The 18,755-nt window shown below is 40.8% G+C and overlaps 1 protein-coding gene across 1 annotated transcript in view; it reads left to right on the plus strand.

Moving 5' to 3' along the window:
- Window positions 1-18,755, plus strand: part of ST8SIA4 (ST8 alpha-N-acetyl-neuraminide alpha-2,8-sialyltransferase 4) — a 194,441-nt gene that overhangs the window by 79,842 nt on the left and 95,844 nt on the right. The window contains exon 3 of the mRNA XM_075837004.1: window positions 16,045-16,302. Within this exon, the coding sequence (XP_075693119.1) occupies window positions 16,045-16,302 (258 nt within the window). The remainder of the gene's footprint in view (window positions 1-16,044; window positions 16,303-18,755) is intronic.

Raw genomic sequence — 18,755 nt, forward strand, 5'->3', positions numbered from 1 at the left:
GCAACCCTGGCTGCCTCCATGCATCGGTTATTTGGAACGGGATGCAGCAGATGGCCCCGACCACTGCATAGAGGCCGTTCGGGGGAGCTGCAGCTCTGCTCCTATTCACTTGAATAGGAGCAGAGCTGCAATACTGCAGCTTGGCCAATATTCTTTGACCAGAGCCATCTGCTTCCGGCAACATCGTCCGGAGACAGCCGGAGTGCCGGATCGGTGAGGTGTCGGACACGTACCGATCATAGACGGATTACCTATCCGGTGGCTAGGTATTCCGTTTTCAGAAAGTGAAAAACCCGTTTAAGGCTCAGAGCCCATTTTTCAAATCTGACATGTCAATTTATGTGGTAATAACTTTGGCATGCCTTTATTAATCAAAGCGATTCTGAGATTTTCTCGTGACACTTTGGACTTTTTTTATTTAGTGGTACAATTTGGTCGATTCATTCAGTGATTTGTGAAAAATCGCAGAATTTGGAAAATTAGCATTTCTCTGAATTTAAATGTAAGATGGTTATACCACACGAAATGGTTACTAATTAACATTTCCCGTGTGTCTAATTTGTTGGCATCCTTCTTTCTTTTTTTTTTTTTTTAAACATTCTTATTTTTCTAGGACGTTACAAGGCTTAGAACATAAACAGCAATTTCACATATTTTCAAGAAAATTTTAAGCCTTTATTATTTTAGGTACCAGTTTAGTTCTGAAGTGGCTTTGAGGGGCCTATATGGTAGAAACCCCCATAAAACACCATTTTAAAAACTGGACACCTCAAAGTATTCAAAACCGCATTTAGAAAGTTTCTTAACCCTTTAGGCGTTTCTCAAATCTTTCTTGCAGAAATTCAATTTTAATCAATTTTTATTTTTCTGTAACACAGATTTTACCAGAAAAGCACAGCTAAAAATGTATTGCCCAGATTCTGCAATTTATAGAAATGTCCCACATGTGGCCTTAGTGCGCTACTGGATTTAAATGCTGGTCTCAGAAGCAAAGGAGCACCTAGTGGATTCTGGGGCCTCCTTTTTATTTTTTATCAGAATATATTTTAGGTATCATTCCAGGTTTGAAGAGGTCTTGTGGTGCCACAACATAGAAAAACAACCCCAAAAATAACCCATTTTGGAAACTACACCCCTCAAGGAATTCCATTATGAGTGTTGTGACCATTTTGACCCCACAGTTTTTTCACAGAACTTATTTGAATTGGGCTGAAAAAAAAAATAAAATGTATTTCCCATTATGTCGTTTTTGCTCTTCTTTTTTTTTTTTTCTTTTTTCTTCTTTTCACTAAGGATAAATTGTGCAACAAAGTTGGGTATTTTATTCCGAGTGCGGCCATACCCCATTTGTGGTGCTAAATTGCCGTTTTGGCCCGTGGGGGGGGGGGGATCAGAAGTGAAGGAGTGCTATGTGTTCTTTGGAGTCCAGATTTTGCTGGATTGTTTTTCAGGCCGCCATGTCGCATTTGCATAGCCCCAGACGTATCCGTACAGTTGAAACCCCCGAGAAGTGACCCCATTTGGAAAACTACACACCTTAAGGCGTTCATCTAGAGGTCTAGTGAGCATTTTGACCCCACACCGGTATTGTGTAAAAGGTAATGCGCAGCAGGTGGTGCAGAGTAAGATTTACAATTTTCAATACATACGCCATTTCAGTGTCTGATATATTGTACCCAGCATGTGCCACCATAGACATACACCCCCATAAATTGTAACGTGGGTTCTCCTGGATATGGGAATACCCTACATGTGGCGGTTATCCGCTGCCTGGGCACACGGCAGGGCTCAGAAGGGAAAGATTAGGTGGATAAGCTGTGTGGAGTTTATAAGGGTAAGTAAAACTTGGGTAAATTTAAAATGTATTCTACATCCCATGATTTTTAAACACACTTTTTCACACAGATCCCTGTTTTTTCGGGACACGTGTCACATTGATATATTGTCCTTCCTTATACCCCTTTGGCTCTTTCCCTTCCCACCAATTTGGGGAACTTCTCCTGGAAAGCGTTGCCATGTTACTATGCGTGTGGCCCCCCTTCCTGGTCCATAATGATTAGGTTCTTGATAATTTTCTCTAGAAATTCTAGGAAAGTTCCTCTTTGGCCTGCACATCGATGTAGCACATACAAGATGTACAATGCAATTTGTATGATGAGCACGGCCAGTTTCTTAGATCACACCCTCTATTTCCACATGGAGCTATAGGGCTTCAGGACTTGATTTGACAAGTCCACCCCTCCCATGTACCTATTGTAGTCCAGGATGCAGTCTGGTTTGGGGGTCTCTGTACTGCTACTTCGTACAGGTACATGGGTACTGGTGTGGCCATGTATTGTCAATACAAGGACCTCTTGTCCTTGTACTTTGTAGCAGCAACATTGTGTTTCATGTGCCCTGCTCTCGCCCCTCCTGAGTGTTTGCCCAAGCAGTGTCTTGGGGAGGCCTCTCAGATGTTGTTTTCTAGCAGTGTCGCATGCCACAGTACTTCTGGAAGCAAGGCACTTGAGGAGTGGGGCCCTGGTATAAGAATTATCCAGGTAAAGGCGGTAACCCTGGTCCAGCAGTGGGTGCACCAAATCGCGCACAATTTTTGCATTAACTCCCAGTAGGGGGGGGGCATTCTGGGGTCTAAATACTGGTGTCCTTTCCTTCATATACCCTTAATTTGTAAGTATACCCTCTCGCACAGCTTATACATCTTTATGCCATACCTTGCCCTCTTATATGGCAGGTACTGGCGTAATTGAAGCCTCCCTTTAAAATGTACCAGGGACTCAATAAAAATACGTTTCTCGGGAGGGTGTATGCTTGGGAAAACCGGGCACACAAATGGTCTAATAGGGGTCTCCATTTAGCCCCTTCCCTCAGCCATTTTTCGGATTTTCACTTTTTTTTTTTTCCTTCCAAAAGCTATAATTTTTTAATTTTTCTGTCTATATAGCCATATGAGGAATTTTTTTTTTTGCTGGACAAGTTGTAGTTTTTCATTGGCATTTAATGTCCCGCATAATGTACTGAGAAGCTAAAAAAATATATATTTGTTGGGTGAAATAAGCAAAAAACAGCAATTACGCAATTTTTTGGGGGGTTTTGTTTTTACGCGTCCATCAGGCGGTAACTACATATTCACCACCTTATTTGACAGGTTGATACGATTATGGTGATACCAAATTTTGATTTACCACTTTAAAAAAAATAAAAAAATAAAACTATTTGCTAAATTAAAAAAATACTGTCGCCATACTCAAAGCCATAACTTTTTTTTTTCATTTTCCCATCAATTTAACGATGTGAGGGCTTAAATTTTGCGGGGCAACCTGTCGTTTTCACTGATCCCATTTTGGGGTATATGTGACTTTTTGATCACTTTTTTTATTTATTTTTTTTGGAGCGCTAAGGTGACCAAAAAACAACAATTTGATATATAGATATATATATCATTCACCGAGCGGGTTAAACCATGCTATATTGTGATAGTTCGGACTTTTACAGACGCAGCAATACCAGTTATGTTTTTGTTTTTTTAACATTGATTTAGGAATAAAATGTGAAAGGGTTTTTTTTTTACTTTTAACACTTCGTTTATTTTTTTTGGGGACATAAAAAAAACAGTTTTTACTTTCTTTTCATTAGTCCCCCTAGGGGACTTGATATCTGAAATAAATCAAAAAGAGAAGTTCCTCATTGTGCAGAATCCCAAAACGAAGGTGAATGGGTAAACCAGGTGTAGGAAATATCCTCACCTGGGAAAGTTGTGCAGTATCCAGGCACAACACTGAAGGCATGCAATTGATGGGAGTCAAAAAGCGCTACTTCATCCAGATGGTAGAAAAGAAATTGGTTAGGTATTAAAGTATTTATTAAGGTAACGAGTTTCAGCACCGGACTGGCGCCTTCATCAGACCGAATACCTTCTGAGATATAGATAGATAGATATTTTTTTTATATATCTCACACTGATTCCCTAGGGGAATTGAAGCAGCGATTAGTTGGGTCGCTTGCATGATATACTGCGATACTAATGTGTTGCAGTATATCGTGATCCTGACTATCTCCTTTGAACCCTGCCAGAGGGCTTCAGAGATGGCAACCTGCCATAACGACCGTTGTTACCGACCGATCGTACTGCGGGGGGTGGCGCGATGGCTTGTTTGAGGGGGTGCCCCCCTGATACTAACACTTTAAATGGCGCGGTCGCGATAGACTGCGGCATTTAAGGTGTTAAACGAGCAGTATCAAAGTGAACTTTGATTCCGCTTGTTGCAGTGTAACACAGCCGCCACCCGCTGTGTATGGAGCGAGCTCAGCACGTGAGCTCGCTCCATACTTCCCCTTAATGCTTATCACGTACAGTTACTTGATAATGCGTTAAGGGGTTAAACAAACTGTCAAAACTGTGGTTGTCTTGGGGTGGGCACTGCTCATTATCAGCACAATGTAAGAGGCAAAGTATTGCCTCATAACGAACCCTGGACATGGCCATGTGGTACATCAGGGTTTGGTGTGAGGTCTCTGCTCCTGTAGGCCCTAATGTAGAAGCCCCGTGTTTACGAGCAGTCCCCAGAACTTGCCCAATTCTGCTGCGTCTACAGGAGTTAGCCTGTGGGATTGGGCATAAAATGACGTGGGGTTCTTGGTCATATGCTGTTGGGCATATACATTTTTCTGGGACACCATAAGCTCTATAAACTAATCCGTGAAAAAGAACTTGAAAAGGTCCACTTTACTGAGCCATGTAAAATTTGATCCCCGGGCTTCCTGTGCTTTGGGGCTCATAATTGTCTGGTTTGTGGGTCCAAATGAGGTCACTTCTCTCGAGGGTTTCAACTGTCTTGGGGTGTCTCCTAGGGCATCCCTCTGCTTAATCACGGAAGGAGGTTGATCAATAAAACAGTCTCGCCATCCGACAAGTCTGTCGGTGGCAAGAAATGAATATGCCTCTTCGGCAATAAATTTCTGTTGTAACATATGTGCTTAGACACGTGTAAAATTCAAGGGGTTGGGGTTAAAGGCTGTGTATACCTTTTGAAATAGTGTGGTTTTTTTGTTTTTGTATAAAAATGTAGTGTGTTTTGTGCAACTTTCTAAATACTTTTTTATTAAAGTACATTTTTACTTTTTGAGATACAGCTGCTTTGTATCCTGTATACAGAGCTGCTGTGTCTAGCGCTGAAACCCTTATCCGTCGGTTCAGCGGCACTGACTGGTTCAGTGACAGCAAGTCCTGCGTGTCGCTGATGCAGGATCGAGCTGTTACCGAGCACATCTAAGTTAATAGCTTAGATTGATAACTAGTGGATCCTTCGTGTCAAACGCAGCACCCGCTGACCACTGAACCTTTCAGTGCCGCTGACCTGACAGATTTAGCGCTCAGCGCAAGATATGTATACAGTATACAAAGCAGCTGTATCTCAAAGTATAAAATTTTTTTTTAATAAAGTATTTGGAAAGTTTCACAAAACACACTGAGCCATTTAAAAATAAATAAAACAAATTTCAAAGGTGTGCATAGCCTTTAAGCCACTAGCCGGGACCATAACTGGCTACAGTGTCACCATTACAGACATTCCTGTTGCTCAGACACAAAAGGCTATGGTTTACTTATGTTATGTAAGATGCTAATCACGAACATAACAGACTGTAAATTGCCCACCACAGTGAATAGGAGCAGAGCTGTGGAACGGCCACTATACAGTGGTCAGAACCATCTGCCATTGACTCCAACTACTGCATATCGTTCAAAGCATCTGGAGGCATTCGGAGCGGCTGGTGCAGGGTCCTGGTGTTGGACCTGCACTGATCATATACTGATGACCTATCTTGTGGATAGTTCTTCAGTTGTCTGGTTTTGGAAAACCCCTTTAAAGGAAACTGCTTGGTACCAAACACCTATAGGGGTCATTTGGGACCCTGAAACAACCCTATTGCCATTGGTGGGGGGACATGAGGGCCTCTTTTCCTAGGGGACATATTGGCAATGCACTTAGCTCATGTATGTCACGTTCAGTTTACAACAAAAAATAAAAAGTAAACAGAACACCTTTTTCTAAGGTGGTGTTCAAATTTTTCCTGATGTATACATTAAACCGATGTCATCATAGCCTATGGATGTCAGGTATACCAACCTATACCAGCCAGACTTGGGCAAAAAGGACACTTAGTTAAGTACATCAAGGCTCACAACTGTAAGTACCCCATTTTTGTCAATAGAAAAACCCATTGTTTCTAAAATCTGCTGGAGAGCTATGAGGCCCCCATTCAATGGAACAAATTTAGCCAGTTTATCCTGGTTCTGTTAAGAGCTGCAAAACCTCATTCAGTGGGTTAAGTGGAGGAATGAAAGGTATCAGACCAGTTTGGTATGAGCATACATAAAACCATAAGAAATTATGTTTTAAATCAGATTCCTCATAGCATTGGGTAACTTTCCATATCCTCCCCGGCAGATACAACGGATTATGGTCCGGGGACCCCATGTCTTAATAGCATCCTGAAACTGAGGCCATACCAGATCCCAGGCTCCATAGCAACTGGACTCCAACAACATCGCACAGAACCAATTTATTCTTTGAGCCAGTCGAAGAAAAGCAGAGACCTTTTTCTAGGACCGTGACACATTTAATATCACTCAGTGCCAAAGTACTAGAGCCTACAGTCCTCGTCAAAAGTTTTGAGACTGAAGCAGAAAACTTTGTGCAAACCAAGCCTTTGTGTTTTTAGATCTTTTAGGCAACTTTCACACGGGCATTGCGCATCTCTGGTGTGAAAAACTAATGTTCATGTCCGAGGTGCATCTGTGCTGGGAGATGCTATATCACTAGTCTATGGAGGGATGCGTGAAGTGTGAAAAAATAAAACCTGGCCCGTTTTCTCATGGACCCTTCACACGGTCCGTTGAAACAACAGCTGTGTGAATGGCCACATTGAATTATGTAGGTCCATGTGACGGCCGTTGTTTCAACGGCCGTCACACGGACTTTTAAAATGTTCATGTGAATAAGGCCTTAGTCCGATGTTTGTATGGTATACTGAAGTACAATTATAAGCATTTCATATGTTTCTAAACTTCATTGACAAATACATCACGTTTATTCAAACTCCATATTTACAGTGTTGACCCTTCTTTTTCAAGACTTCTGCAATTCACCCTGGCATTCTGGATATCAGCTGCTGGGCCAAATCCTGACTGATGGCAACCGATTCTTGCCTAATTTATCACAATTTCTGTGCTTTTGTTTGTCCACCCTCTTTTGATTGACCACAGGTTCTCAATGGGAATGAGATCTGGGGAGTTTCCTGGCCATGCACCCAAAATTTCAATGTTTTGTTCACCAAACCACTTGGTTATAGCTGTTTCCTTGTAAAATGGTGCTGGAAAAAGCATTGTTCTCCCAACTATTCAGGAGCAATTTGGTGATGAAGTTGCTCTTGGAGGATGTTTAGATACCATTCTTTATTCATGGAAGTGTTCTTCAAATTTGTGAGTGAGCTCACTCCCTTGGATAAAAAGCAACCCCACACATGAATGGTCTCAGGATGCCTTACTGTTGGCATGACACAGGACTCATGGTAGCGCTCACATATTCTTCTCCGGACGATCGTTCTTCCCAGATGTATCAAATCGTGTGAAGAGGGCTTAATCAGAGAAAATAACTTTACCACAGTCCTCTGCAGTCCAATCCCTGTACTTCCTGCAGAATGTCAGTCTGTGCTTGATTTTCTTGGAGAGTAGTGTCTTCTTCACTGCCCTTGACACCAGGCCAGCCTCACTGTGCATGCAGATGCACTGACACCTGCCTTTTGCCATTCCTGAGCAAGCTCTGCACTGGTGGTGAACCCATCCCATAGCTGAATCCTCTTTAGGAGACTGTCCTGGCACTTGCTGGACTTTCTTGGGCGCCCTGAAGCCGTCACAGCAATTGAAGTTCTTGATGATCTGATGGTTGACTTGGGGGCAATCTTACAAGCTGCAATGTCCTTTCCTGTAAAGCCCTTTTGATGCAAAGATGACCATGTGCTTTCTTCTGTTAACCATGGTTACCTACAAGGAGACAATGATTTCAAGCACCATCCTCCTTTTAAAGCAACCAGTCTGCTCTTATAATTTAATCAGCATGACAGTGATATCAGCTGCCTTGTCCTCATTAACACTTTCTCCTGAGCTAACAGGAAGATCACTGAAATGATAGCAAGTGATTTTGTGGCAGGCCTGAAATACAGCGGAAATGGGGGTTTTGTGATTTTAAGTTAATTTTCATGGCAAGGAATGACTTTGCAATTAATCTGATCACTCTTCATAACACTAGAGTTAATGCAAATTGCCACTATAAAAACAAGCAGTAAACTTTGTGAAAACCAAAATTTGTCAAGGGCAATATTGAGCATAAAAAAAAGCCATTCTGAGTCAAATTGTGTTAATATGTTGCATCTCTAACATTTATATCTTTCTTAGCGTTGTATTAGCTCTGTTGAAAATAGTATCTGATGAAGCTAATTAACAAAAACTAACAGCGATTGATTCCATTATATCTCTTAACAAGAAAAAGATAGTGTTTACATTCCACCAGCAGCTATTACTCTTCATTTGCTGTTCTCAGTTCGCACAAATTGTTTGAAAAATTAATATTGACACTTGTAATTAGTTAAATTTAGACCAAGAGCAACATGATATAAAATCGTTTCTGTAATTTCTAGCCGCTTTATAACTATACTCCTTCCTGTTTTAATCTTAACAAATACAGTATATTTTGACAAAGAGGAAATAAACTCACACAAATTCACCACATCTGTTTTTACTTTTATAGTGAACAATATGGTAAACACCTCCTCAAATCCCCAAATAGTCTAGAGCTCATGCTTGAATTACATAGCAGATATATACCATACAATGTTAGAGCGCTCAGCCAAACCACCTGCCTAATGTGTAGGTACCACTCGTGCCACCAAACCAGCTCTGACCCTTAGGCCGGATTCACACGAGCATGTTCAGTCCGTGATATACGGTCTGTATGTCTGCTGCATTTCCCGTACCGAATAAACTGCAGAGAGCTGGGCTGCTAGCATCATAGTTATCTATGATGCTAGGGGTCCCTGCCTCGCTGCTGGACAACTGTCCCGTACTGTAATCATGTTTTCAGTATGGGACAGTTGTCCCGCAGCGAGGCAGTGACACCTAGCGTCATACATAACTATGATGTTAGGAGCCCGGCTCCCTGCAGTGTGTTCAGTCCGGGAAATGCGGCCGACCTACGGACCGTATATCACGGACTGAACACTCTCTCGTGTGTGGGGCTCCTTAGAGACATGAACTACACAAGACCTCTGAAGGTGTCCTGTGGTTTTTGGCACAAGACATAAGCAGCAGATCCTTTTAAGTCATTTTAAGTTGCGAGGTGGATCCTCAATGGATTTGTTAGGGATCTGCCAGGTACTACGTCTAGGTATACTCCTGGGATTAATCAATCCACACCTGAGGCCAGACCTGTTCGACTGACACCATCTCCCACCAACCAGGGTGGCAGGCTCAGGAGTGGGAGAGCCTATCGCGGCCTGGTCAGTCGGAGTTAGCTCCGCCCCCTGTCCTTTATTACCTGCCGTGTTCTCTTCCTCAGTGCTTGTAATTCTTCTGGATTCCTGGCCTCACTGCTTCTTGCTCCAGCCTGCTTCTGCCGTGCTTCTGCCTTGCTGCAGTTCCGCTTAACCTGCTTTGCTTTGCCCCTGGCTTGCTTCCTTCTCCGTGCTCACTTTGGTATACTCCACTTCATCCTGGTCCTGACTACTCATTCACCGCTCCGTTTCCTCGCGGCGTTCCGTGGCTACTGCCCCTTCCCTTGCGTGTTCCCTGTTTGTTCTCCCGTGCACTTAGACAGCGTAGGGACCGCCGCCCAGTTGTACCCCGTCGCCTAGGGCGGGTCGTTGCAAGTAGGCAGGGACAGGGCGGTGGGTAGATTAGGGCTCACTTTCCCTTCACCTCCTTCCTGCCATTACAGGATTGGACTTGTTTTTCCTTCAAGGAAATTGATCGAATTGAGATCTGAGAAATTTGAAGGCCAAGTCAGTACCTATTTATGTACTCAAACAATTTCTGCAGTGTGCCAGGATGCATTATCCTGATGAAAGAGGCCACTGTTATAAGGGAATATAATTGCCATTGAAAAGGGCGTACTTTAATCTGCAGCAGTTTAATCAGGTGGTATGTGTCCAAGTCTTAAATTTTTCCACGTATATTAAAAAAAAAATTGCATTTATCAGTGTTTGATAACTTTTATTCTTAAATCTTAATCAGTGAGTTACATGTGTCACTGACATAATGTTGTTCTTCAAAGATTTAGGCTGCATTTACACTAGTTTATGGTCCACTCTTCAGTATGTGTTTTTCATTAAAAATGGGAATGCATGCCAGCACAGGAAAGCATAAAAACATTCTTAAATATTTTCTTATGTAATGTTTTTCTCCCTTTTACTGGGATCTGTTCCCATTTCTGATGAACAGATGTACTGGCAAGTAACTTTCCTAAACTAAGTGTGAATGCAACCTTACATACCTTAGAAGCCTTGCAAATTACTTTGTCATGTGCATCTAAAATGGCTAAAGGAGATATATAAATTTTCCTCAAATATAAGAGAATCCACTTATCAAAGGAAAATCTTTTGAAAAAAAAAAAGTTTCTGAAAAAAGTTCAAAGTATTTTTAAAAGCTATATAAAGAAAATAAGCAATTTAAGTGATTTGGCAATGCAGTCTAGATGTAGCCTTAGTGGTATAATGTGTTTTTACACACCTGGCTGAGACTGAACTAGCAAAAATAAACCGTTGTTAGATGGGGTTGTCGTACTCTTGGCAATGTACTATTTATGTACACAATTCTGCTGAACTCAAGCCATTTTCTTCTTTTTAGAAGAGCCATAATTAAATTTCTCTTGGGTGTATAATATATATAGCCAAGAACTAAGGAATTTAATTGTAAACTTTACCATTTCTGGAATTATTTTTCTGATATTAGATTAGTCCTGTTTTCTTTAGCTAATGCTAGTGGGAAGCTGGAATACAGGAGTTTACATATGAGACCCGTTGTTGGACAGGTGAGCATGTGCTTCTTTGCATCCTGTTCTCCGCTATTTTAGAATATGGTTTTCTCTTCCCTCAGGGGATGAGTATACAGGCACCATCTAGCATTGAGTGTCATTGTATCAGTAAATGTCCCAATATTGATCTTTATTTGAAGAAATAATATATAAACATAAGGTCCAGGTTAGTGAGTAGATCTTTTTTAATTGTGAAAATAATTTTCCAGTATGTATTTTTCTTATGAAGTGCCCACACACGAGAAATGTGTAAACTTCATTCTCCCTATGATATTGCCATTCTTATAATAGACTGGGATAAACAATGTCTGTATTCTACCAACGTGTATCTAGTTTTTTTTTTTGTGTTTTTTTGGACAAAAATAAAAAAAAAACTACAAGATGTATTAAAGTGTAGCAAAATGTTTGACAAACTTCTGACCTGTCAGTGACATGTCAGAAGTTTGGATTGGTGGGGGTCCAAGCACCAATCGCTAGAACGAAGCAGCTGAAGCCGAACAGACACGAAGCGGCTGAGCAGTCACACGAGCGCTTCAGCTGCTTCGTTCTAGCGATTGGTGGGGGTCTCAGTGCTTGGACCCCCACCAACCCAAACTTCTGACAGAAGTTTGTCAAACGTTTAGCTACACTTTAAAGTAACTGTGATAAAGGCCTCTTGTGTGGAAAATCCCTTTACCGGTGTACACTCTGGCAGTTCAGTATGATCATAGGAACATTGGGCCTAATAACAACCAAGAAAGAAAGTAAATGGGAGGGAACCTCCAGCTCACCTTGAGGCAGAAGAATTGCAGATGCCTGATTCGCACGGATCCTCGTGTCGGCACACGCTGATGAAATTGTAGCAGAAAAGAGGTTTAGATCCAGCGCAAAGAAATGAAGAGTTGTTCACGAATATATTAAAATGGAATCTGGTTCCAATTTTATTAAATGAACGACATAAAACAGGGAGTCTAATTCCCCAGTGGGTAAGGTGGATGTAGATAGAAGAAAAATGAATGCGTAGCCTACGCGTTTCAGACGATGGCCTCGTCCTTAGTCATGGCTGAGAATGAACAGTTTGACAGCTGAGGTAGGAGCTATATCCGGTTCTAAACACGTGAAAATAGATTGCGGCTCAACATACAAGCCGAGTGGAACGCTAACAATATGATTGGACTGATGTTGCTGTTTATCAAAACTTGGTTTTTAAGCCTGGGAATACAATGGAGTAGTCTACCACTCTAGAATCATTTAATGGTAGGTGAATAATTACAATGTGTCAGTTGCCGACAAATTAGTAACCAAGGACGCGCGAGTGCCAGAGAACATGACAACGCGATCATCACCTGGTAAGTAGATGATTACTTTATGTATTTGTTCCCAACGTATCTTTTTAAACAAAATCAGTCCCAGGGAAGAAAATACATAATCGATAATGATGTTTGCTGGTCTTGCACCAGATATAGCTCCTGTTGAAGACCCTCAGCTTGTCAAAAAATATACTGAAAGAAAATGAAAAAATGCTTGTGATACAAAATGAAAATAGGAATTAAAACGGATAAAAAGTGACAGACATTAATTTCAATGCTTATACTAGACTGCTGGATAAATCTACACCTAGTCATATGAAAAGTAGCTGTGTATATGTATTTGTGTACAACAACGGAGGAACTAGAACACTAGTATTGTTACTATGTTGTTTCCTGGGACGTACAATGAATGGAAATGTGAAATAATATATTATAAATGTACCGAATATTTCAATATGAGATTACCAGGAAAAAACAGGAGAATGTTACTTTAAACTACCGGATTAATTGGAGGCAGATATTTCTAAAAAATATAGGAATAGAAATAAAAGGGGGGGGGGGAGCATAAACATGGTTTCCTTATATGTAAAAAAATATTAATTAATCTATATTAATTATGCATTAAATAGTCTATATAAACAAGGCAGAGCCTGATTATTGGTTATAGACTAATTTTAAATGTCCTGTTTATATTGTTATTTTATAGTATATTCCAAGAGAACTTATTGTGAACAAGCTATTTTAATAATGAAACATGAGTTCTTTCCTTAAATTCAACCCATGAGGGTGTCTCTTTCTAAGACGGAAGATCCAGAAAGCTTCCCTTCCTAAAGTTTTATGCTTCAAATTACCTCCCCGTTTGGGTGAATTTACCTTTTCAATGGCGTAGCATTTTAGGGAATCAGTAGATCTGTTGTGATGTTTTATAAAGTGCTTGGCTGCATTAGATGTATTTAAAATATTGGGATTCTTGATATATCCCAAATGTTCCAGAAATCTCTGTTTGAACCTGCGATTAGTGCAGCCAATATATTTCAAATTACATGCCATGCATTCAAGAATATAGATCACTGATTCACTATTGCAATTAATATAGTTTTTGATGGGAAAACTATGGGTGTCAGAAGAGTCGAAAAAGGTTTTTTTGGGGGAGACGTAAGTACAAGTTTTACATGGATGTGTGCCGCATCTATAAAATCCATTTTGTTCCAACCACGTACTTGTGCGTGTATCTGGTCGCAGCATAGATGGAGCTAAAGCATTACCTAAAGTAGAAGCTTTACGTGCAACTATATTGCAGCCTTTTTTCAGAATCTGATCTAATATTGGATCCTCTTTGAGGATTGATATATGATTCAGAACAATATTTTTAATTGCCGCAAATTGATTGCTATACTGAAGGATAATTACTGGTTTGTTGGTATCTGTTATATGTTTGTTGGTATTAGTGAGCATGTCTTCTCTACTTTTTTTAGATACAATTTCAGAGGCTCGCTTTAATGTCCAATTTGGGTAACTTCTATTATGTAGTCTCTGGCATATGATGTTCTGTTCCGCTATAAAGTTGCCATCTGTATTACAGTTTCGTCTGGCCCTATGCATTTCCCCAACTGGGATAGATGTAATCGTTTGCTTGGGATGACTGCTTTTGGCGTGGAGAATGGTGTTCCCCGAAATAGGTTTACGGTGTGTTTTAGTACTGATAATTTCGCCCGCAGTCCCTTTCAATTCCAAATCCAAAAAGATAGTATTGTTGGAATGAAACGTGTAAGTAAATTTAAGGTTGACAATATTGGAATTGAGGTAACTGACAAAATGAGAAATGTCTGAAATTGGGCCTTTCCAGATGAATAGCAGGTCGTCTATGTAACGACCATACCAATGTATTTGTTTAGTGAAAATATTGTTGTCTGAAAAAATGTAGAGTTCTTCCCACCATGCCATTACCAAATTGGCCATGGATGGTGAGAATTTTGCCCCCATAGAGACACCCTTGAGTTGGAGGTAGAATTTTTGATTGAACAAGAAATAATTGTGTTGCATCAGAAACAGTGAGACATCTAATATAAAGAGTTGGAGCTCTAGGCTATAAGGACTATGTCTAGATAAGTGATGTTCTAATGCTTTATATGCCATCATGTGTGGTATGTTAGTATACAATGAAATGACATCACAATTTAGCCAAACAAATTCTTGAGACCAAGACTCTTTTTCAAAAGATCTGAGGACATCCTGCGTGTCTTTAAGAAAACCCGGAGTATTCTTAGCAAGGGGCTGCAAAAGAGAGTCCAACCATTCGGAAAATCTTTCAAGGAGTGATCCAATCCCTGATACGATGGGTCTCATCGGTGGAGGGTTCAAATTCTTGTGTACCTTCGGTAAAGCGTGTAAGATGGGTATAGTTGGAAATTCAACATCAATATACACGGATTGTTTTACAGTAAGGAGACCTTTATTGAGACCTTCTTGAATTAACTTCCTAATTGTAGTTTGGAAATTCTTGGTAGGATTGTAGTCTAGAACTTTATAAGTATTTTCATCTGATAACATATTGGAAACTTCCGTTATATAAGTTTCTCTGTTCATTACTACAATACTTCCCCCTTTATCTGATTTTTTAAAGATAAGATCATTATTATTTTCAAGAGATTTGAGTGCTAAGGATAGATCTTTGGATAAATTCTTGGGATGTTTCAGCACTTTTGTGGAATCTGCAAGTAGTTGAAGATCTCTTTCTATGGCCATTTGAAATCTGTCCATCGATTCTGTTCTTGATTCTAGTGGATAGAATTTAGGGTTACTGGTTTTTAATGTTTGTCGTTCATTTAATAAAATTGGAACCAGATTCCATTTTAATATATTCGTGAACAACTCTTCATTTCTTTGCGCTGGATCTAAACCTCTTTGCTGCCTAATAACAACCAGTTAGAAATCTTCATGTTCCTACGTGTGCTGATGAAGCCTGGATTGTGATTAGTTAACATTAGGGTTCCCAGTATCCCTGTAAGAATACTGAGCTGACAAACCACAGGGCCAGGTGACTGGACTGTGCCGGCCTGAGAGTGGACCAATCTTGTCACTGACTCAGGTCAGGTGACCACACTGATCCACTCTTGGGCTGGCACGCACCTACCTCACTCAGACCGCCGCCATACTTGGCTCTGTCGCCCTTCTCCTGCTCCTAAATGTGAGAGTAGGGCGGACTCACGACTGTCAGTGAGGTCGGGCTGGACCAAATGTTCCTGCGGGCCTTATATGGCCCGTGGGCCGGACGTTCCCCCACCCCTGCTCTAATGTGTGCTAAAATATAGCTGAAAGTTTTTATTAATGCTTACTAGCTTTAGGTGACTCAATATATGTATTCCTTTGCTTTGCAGGCTCACTTCGTGGGATAACCCCTTTTAAGAAATTTCTCAAAGCATAACGTTTAGTAAAAAATGTAATGCAACAATGGTTGTCGTATTGTTGATGCCATAGTGTCGGTGATGTGTGAGCATTACTGATCTCCTCAACTCATAAAACTTTAAATGTCTACACACACAAAAAAAAGTAAAATTAAAAATAGCCGAATTATATTTTTTGTGCAGTTTTAGGTGTATGTATTACATGTGTTGGATCATATACTTTGGCTATGTCGATGTGCTTATAATCTTCTTCTTGTTTCATAGAAAAGATATTCTCCGATTTCTGGATGCAGAGCGAGATGTATCTGTAGTTAAAAGCAGCTTCAAGCCGGGAGATGTAATTCATTATGTTCTGGATAGACGCCGTACTCTAAATATTTCACAGAATCTGCACAGTCTTTTGCCTGAAGTATCGCCAATGAAAAGCCGCCGGTTTCAGACTTGTGCAGTTGTGGGTAATTCTGGAATCCTTCTCAACAGTGGATGTGGCAAGGAGATTGACAGCCATGACTTTGTAATAAGGTGAGCTGCTGTCTGGTTATAGAGATTATCACTTCATATGTATCATATGAGCTTATCAGTATCTGGTGCTTGACGATGATATATCAAAGTCCCAAAATAAAGAGACCTGAGCTAGATGGAGTGATGTATTTAATGCTATTTTTCACCTTCAAAAAGAAAAAAAAAATGTTACAAAATGTAGTAGTATTTTTGAAGTATGGTAATTTTAGTTTAGTCAATTATATTATGCACTTTATTTCTTTAGATCTATTTAGAATTACATTGACAAACCTATACTGTAGCTGCAGATTAATGCTCCTCTTTGAAGAATATAATGTATAGACTTCGTTGTGTCCTGAAATCTCAGTAGTCCCACATATCTCAACTCGTTTATTAAAGCATATCGACTGCAAGTTGAGGGTACTTTCAGTGCTTAATCTACTCTATTCGGCTATCTGCGTTCTAACAGACGTTGGATTTTCATAGGTGAACTCGCTTGGAAGCTTATGTTCCGGAGACCTATAATGGGTTACGTTCCCCCACTGTTTGCTTTCTTCGATCGCTCTGGGTTTGTACGTTTTACAGCAGGCCTATATTTCTGGCATCTTATTTATGAATTCGGAAACTCTGGAGACAGTGTGGCAGATTTATTAACCCCTTAACGACCGTTTAAAACATGGCCAGGGGGCAGAATTATGAAGCGGGCTCAGGAGCGGCGCCTGCTCTATATACGCTGCGAGTATCTGCTGTATATTACAGCTGACACTGTGCTCTATTTGCCGGTATCAGAGGTCAGATACTGACAGTTTAACCACTTAGGTGCTGTGATCACAACTGAGGCATGTAAGCCGTTCGAAAGAAGGGTACCGGTGTGTTGTCATTGCAGCTTGAGGCCTAGTAAAGGCCCTCCCCCCGGGACTGCCATCTTGCTCCTTTCATTAAACCCTCAAACTATTGCAAGTTTAGGTCCCCTAGTGGAACTAGCAGGGATGGATGGGAAAAAAAAAAAAAAACAGATGTCATTGCCTTAGCTGTCCTCATATGTGCAACAGGTGAGTGCACAGATGAAATTAATTACTAAATATAGAAGAAGAAAATACCTGCTCTCTAGACTCCCTTGCAATGCCTTTTAAGTGCAGCACATATAGTGGTGTCTTTCTCAACTTGTAATCACCATCTCGTGCCACATCAGAGTACAAGTAACATTCACTTCTATGTTTGTTTGTTATGCGTATTGTAACTTGCCAAATATAGTATTAGCCAAATGAGTAAAACTTTGTTGTGTGCTCATAATGGGTACTCCTTGTATCAGTCCATGATAAAGCGCATGCGCAGTGTGAGCTTAGTCCTCCCAAACCTGTAGTTCTACTGCACGCTCTCATAGAGAGGGCGTTCAAAGTAAGTGGAGAGTTGCAACAAAGATGTGTTGTATTCTGCACACCTGTATGGTATTTCCAAAAGCATGCTATTGCTTGCTTGATACTCTGTTGGTCTGTTTTTATGGGTGTTCTTCACATATATGAAAAAAGTTAAAAATGGCTAGACATGTTTCAAAGTGCTCTCCACTCCTTCCTCAATAACTGATAAGACAGAGTTGTGTCCTTTTGTCTTGCATACGTTCTCTATTATCATCCAAATTATGGACCTTGACTACCTATACTGTGCATTAGTATAAATAGAAATCCCTTATTGCCTAAACGCCATGAGGTGTTTTAATACATAGATATAGCCAGATATATCTAGATCGATTTCTCTCTCCATTACAATCCAATTCATGGACTTAAACTAATGCATATTATGGGCGGTCAAACTATTAATCACCTTTCTTAACCCCTTAAGGAAACCGCCTAGTTTTGGACTTAAGGCTATGTTCACACGGAGTATTTTGGGGGAGGAATATCTGCCTCAAAGCTCCAAACGGAATTTTGAGGCAGATATTCCTCCCCCAAAATACTCCGTGTGAATAGCAATGATCGCGCCGTTTTTCGCCCGCGGCCATTGAGCGCCGCGGGCAGAAAACACGCTTTCTCCTGCCTCCCATTGAAGTCAATGGGAGGTCGGAGGCGGAAGCGCCCGAAGATAGGGCATGTCGCTTCTTTTTCCCGCGAGGCAGTTTTACTGCTCGCGGGAAAAAGACGCCGACGCCTCCCATTGAAATCAATGGGAGGCGTTCTCGGGCCGTTTCTGCCGAGTTTTGCGACGCGGTTTCCGCGTCAAAAAACTCGGCAAAAGACCCCGTGTGAACATAGCCTAAGGCTCAGAGCTAATTTTTAAAAAATGACATATTTCATTTTATGTGGTAATAACTTCGGAATGCTTAGGCTGGGTTCACACACACTATTTACGGATGTAATTCGGGCGTTTTAGCCCCGAATTATGTCTGAAAATGCGGCTGAAAAGCGTCGGCAAAGATCTGCCCATTCATTTGAATGGGTCTTACGATGTTCTGTGCCGACGGTCATTTTTTTACGCGC

This window comes from Rhinoderma darwinii, chromosome 1 (genome assembly GCF_050947455.1).
Source record: "Rhinoderma darwinii isolate aRhiDar2 chromosome 1, aRhiDar2.hap1, whole genome shotgun sequence".
Taxonomy (NCBI): domain Eukaryota; kingdom Metazoa; phylum Chordata; class Amphibia; order Anura; family Rhinodermatidae; genus Rhinoderma; species Rhinoderma darwinii.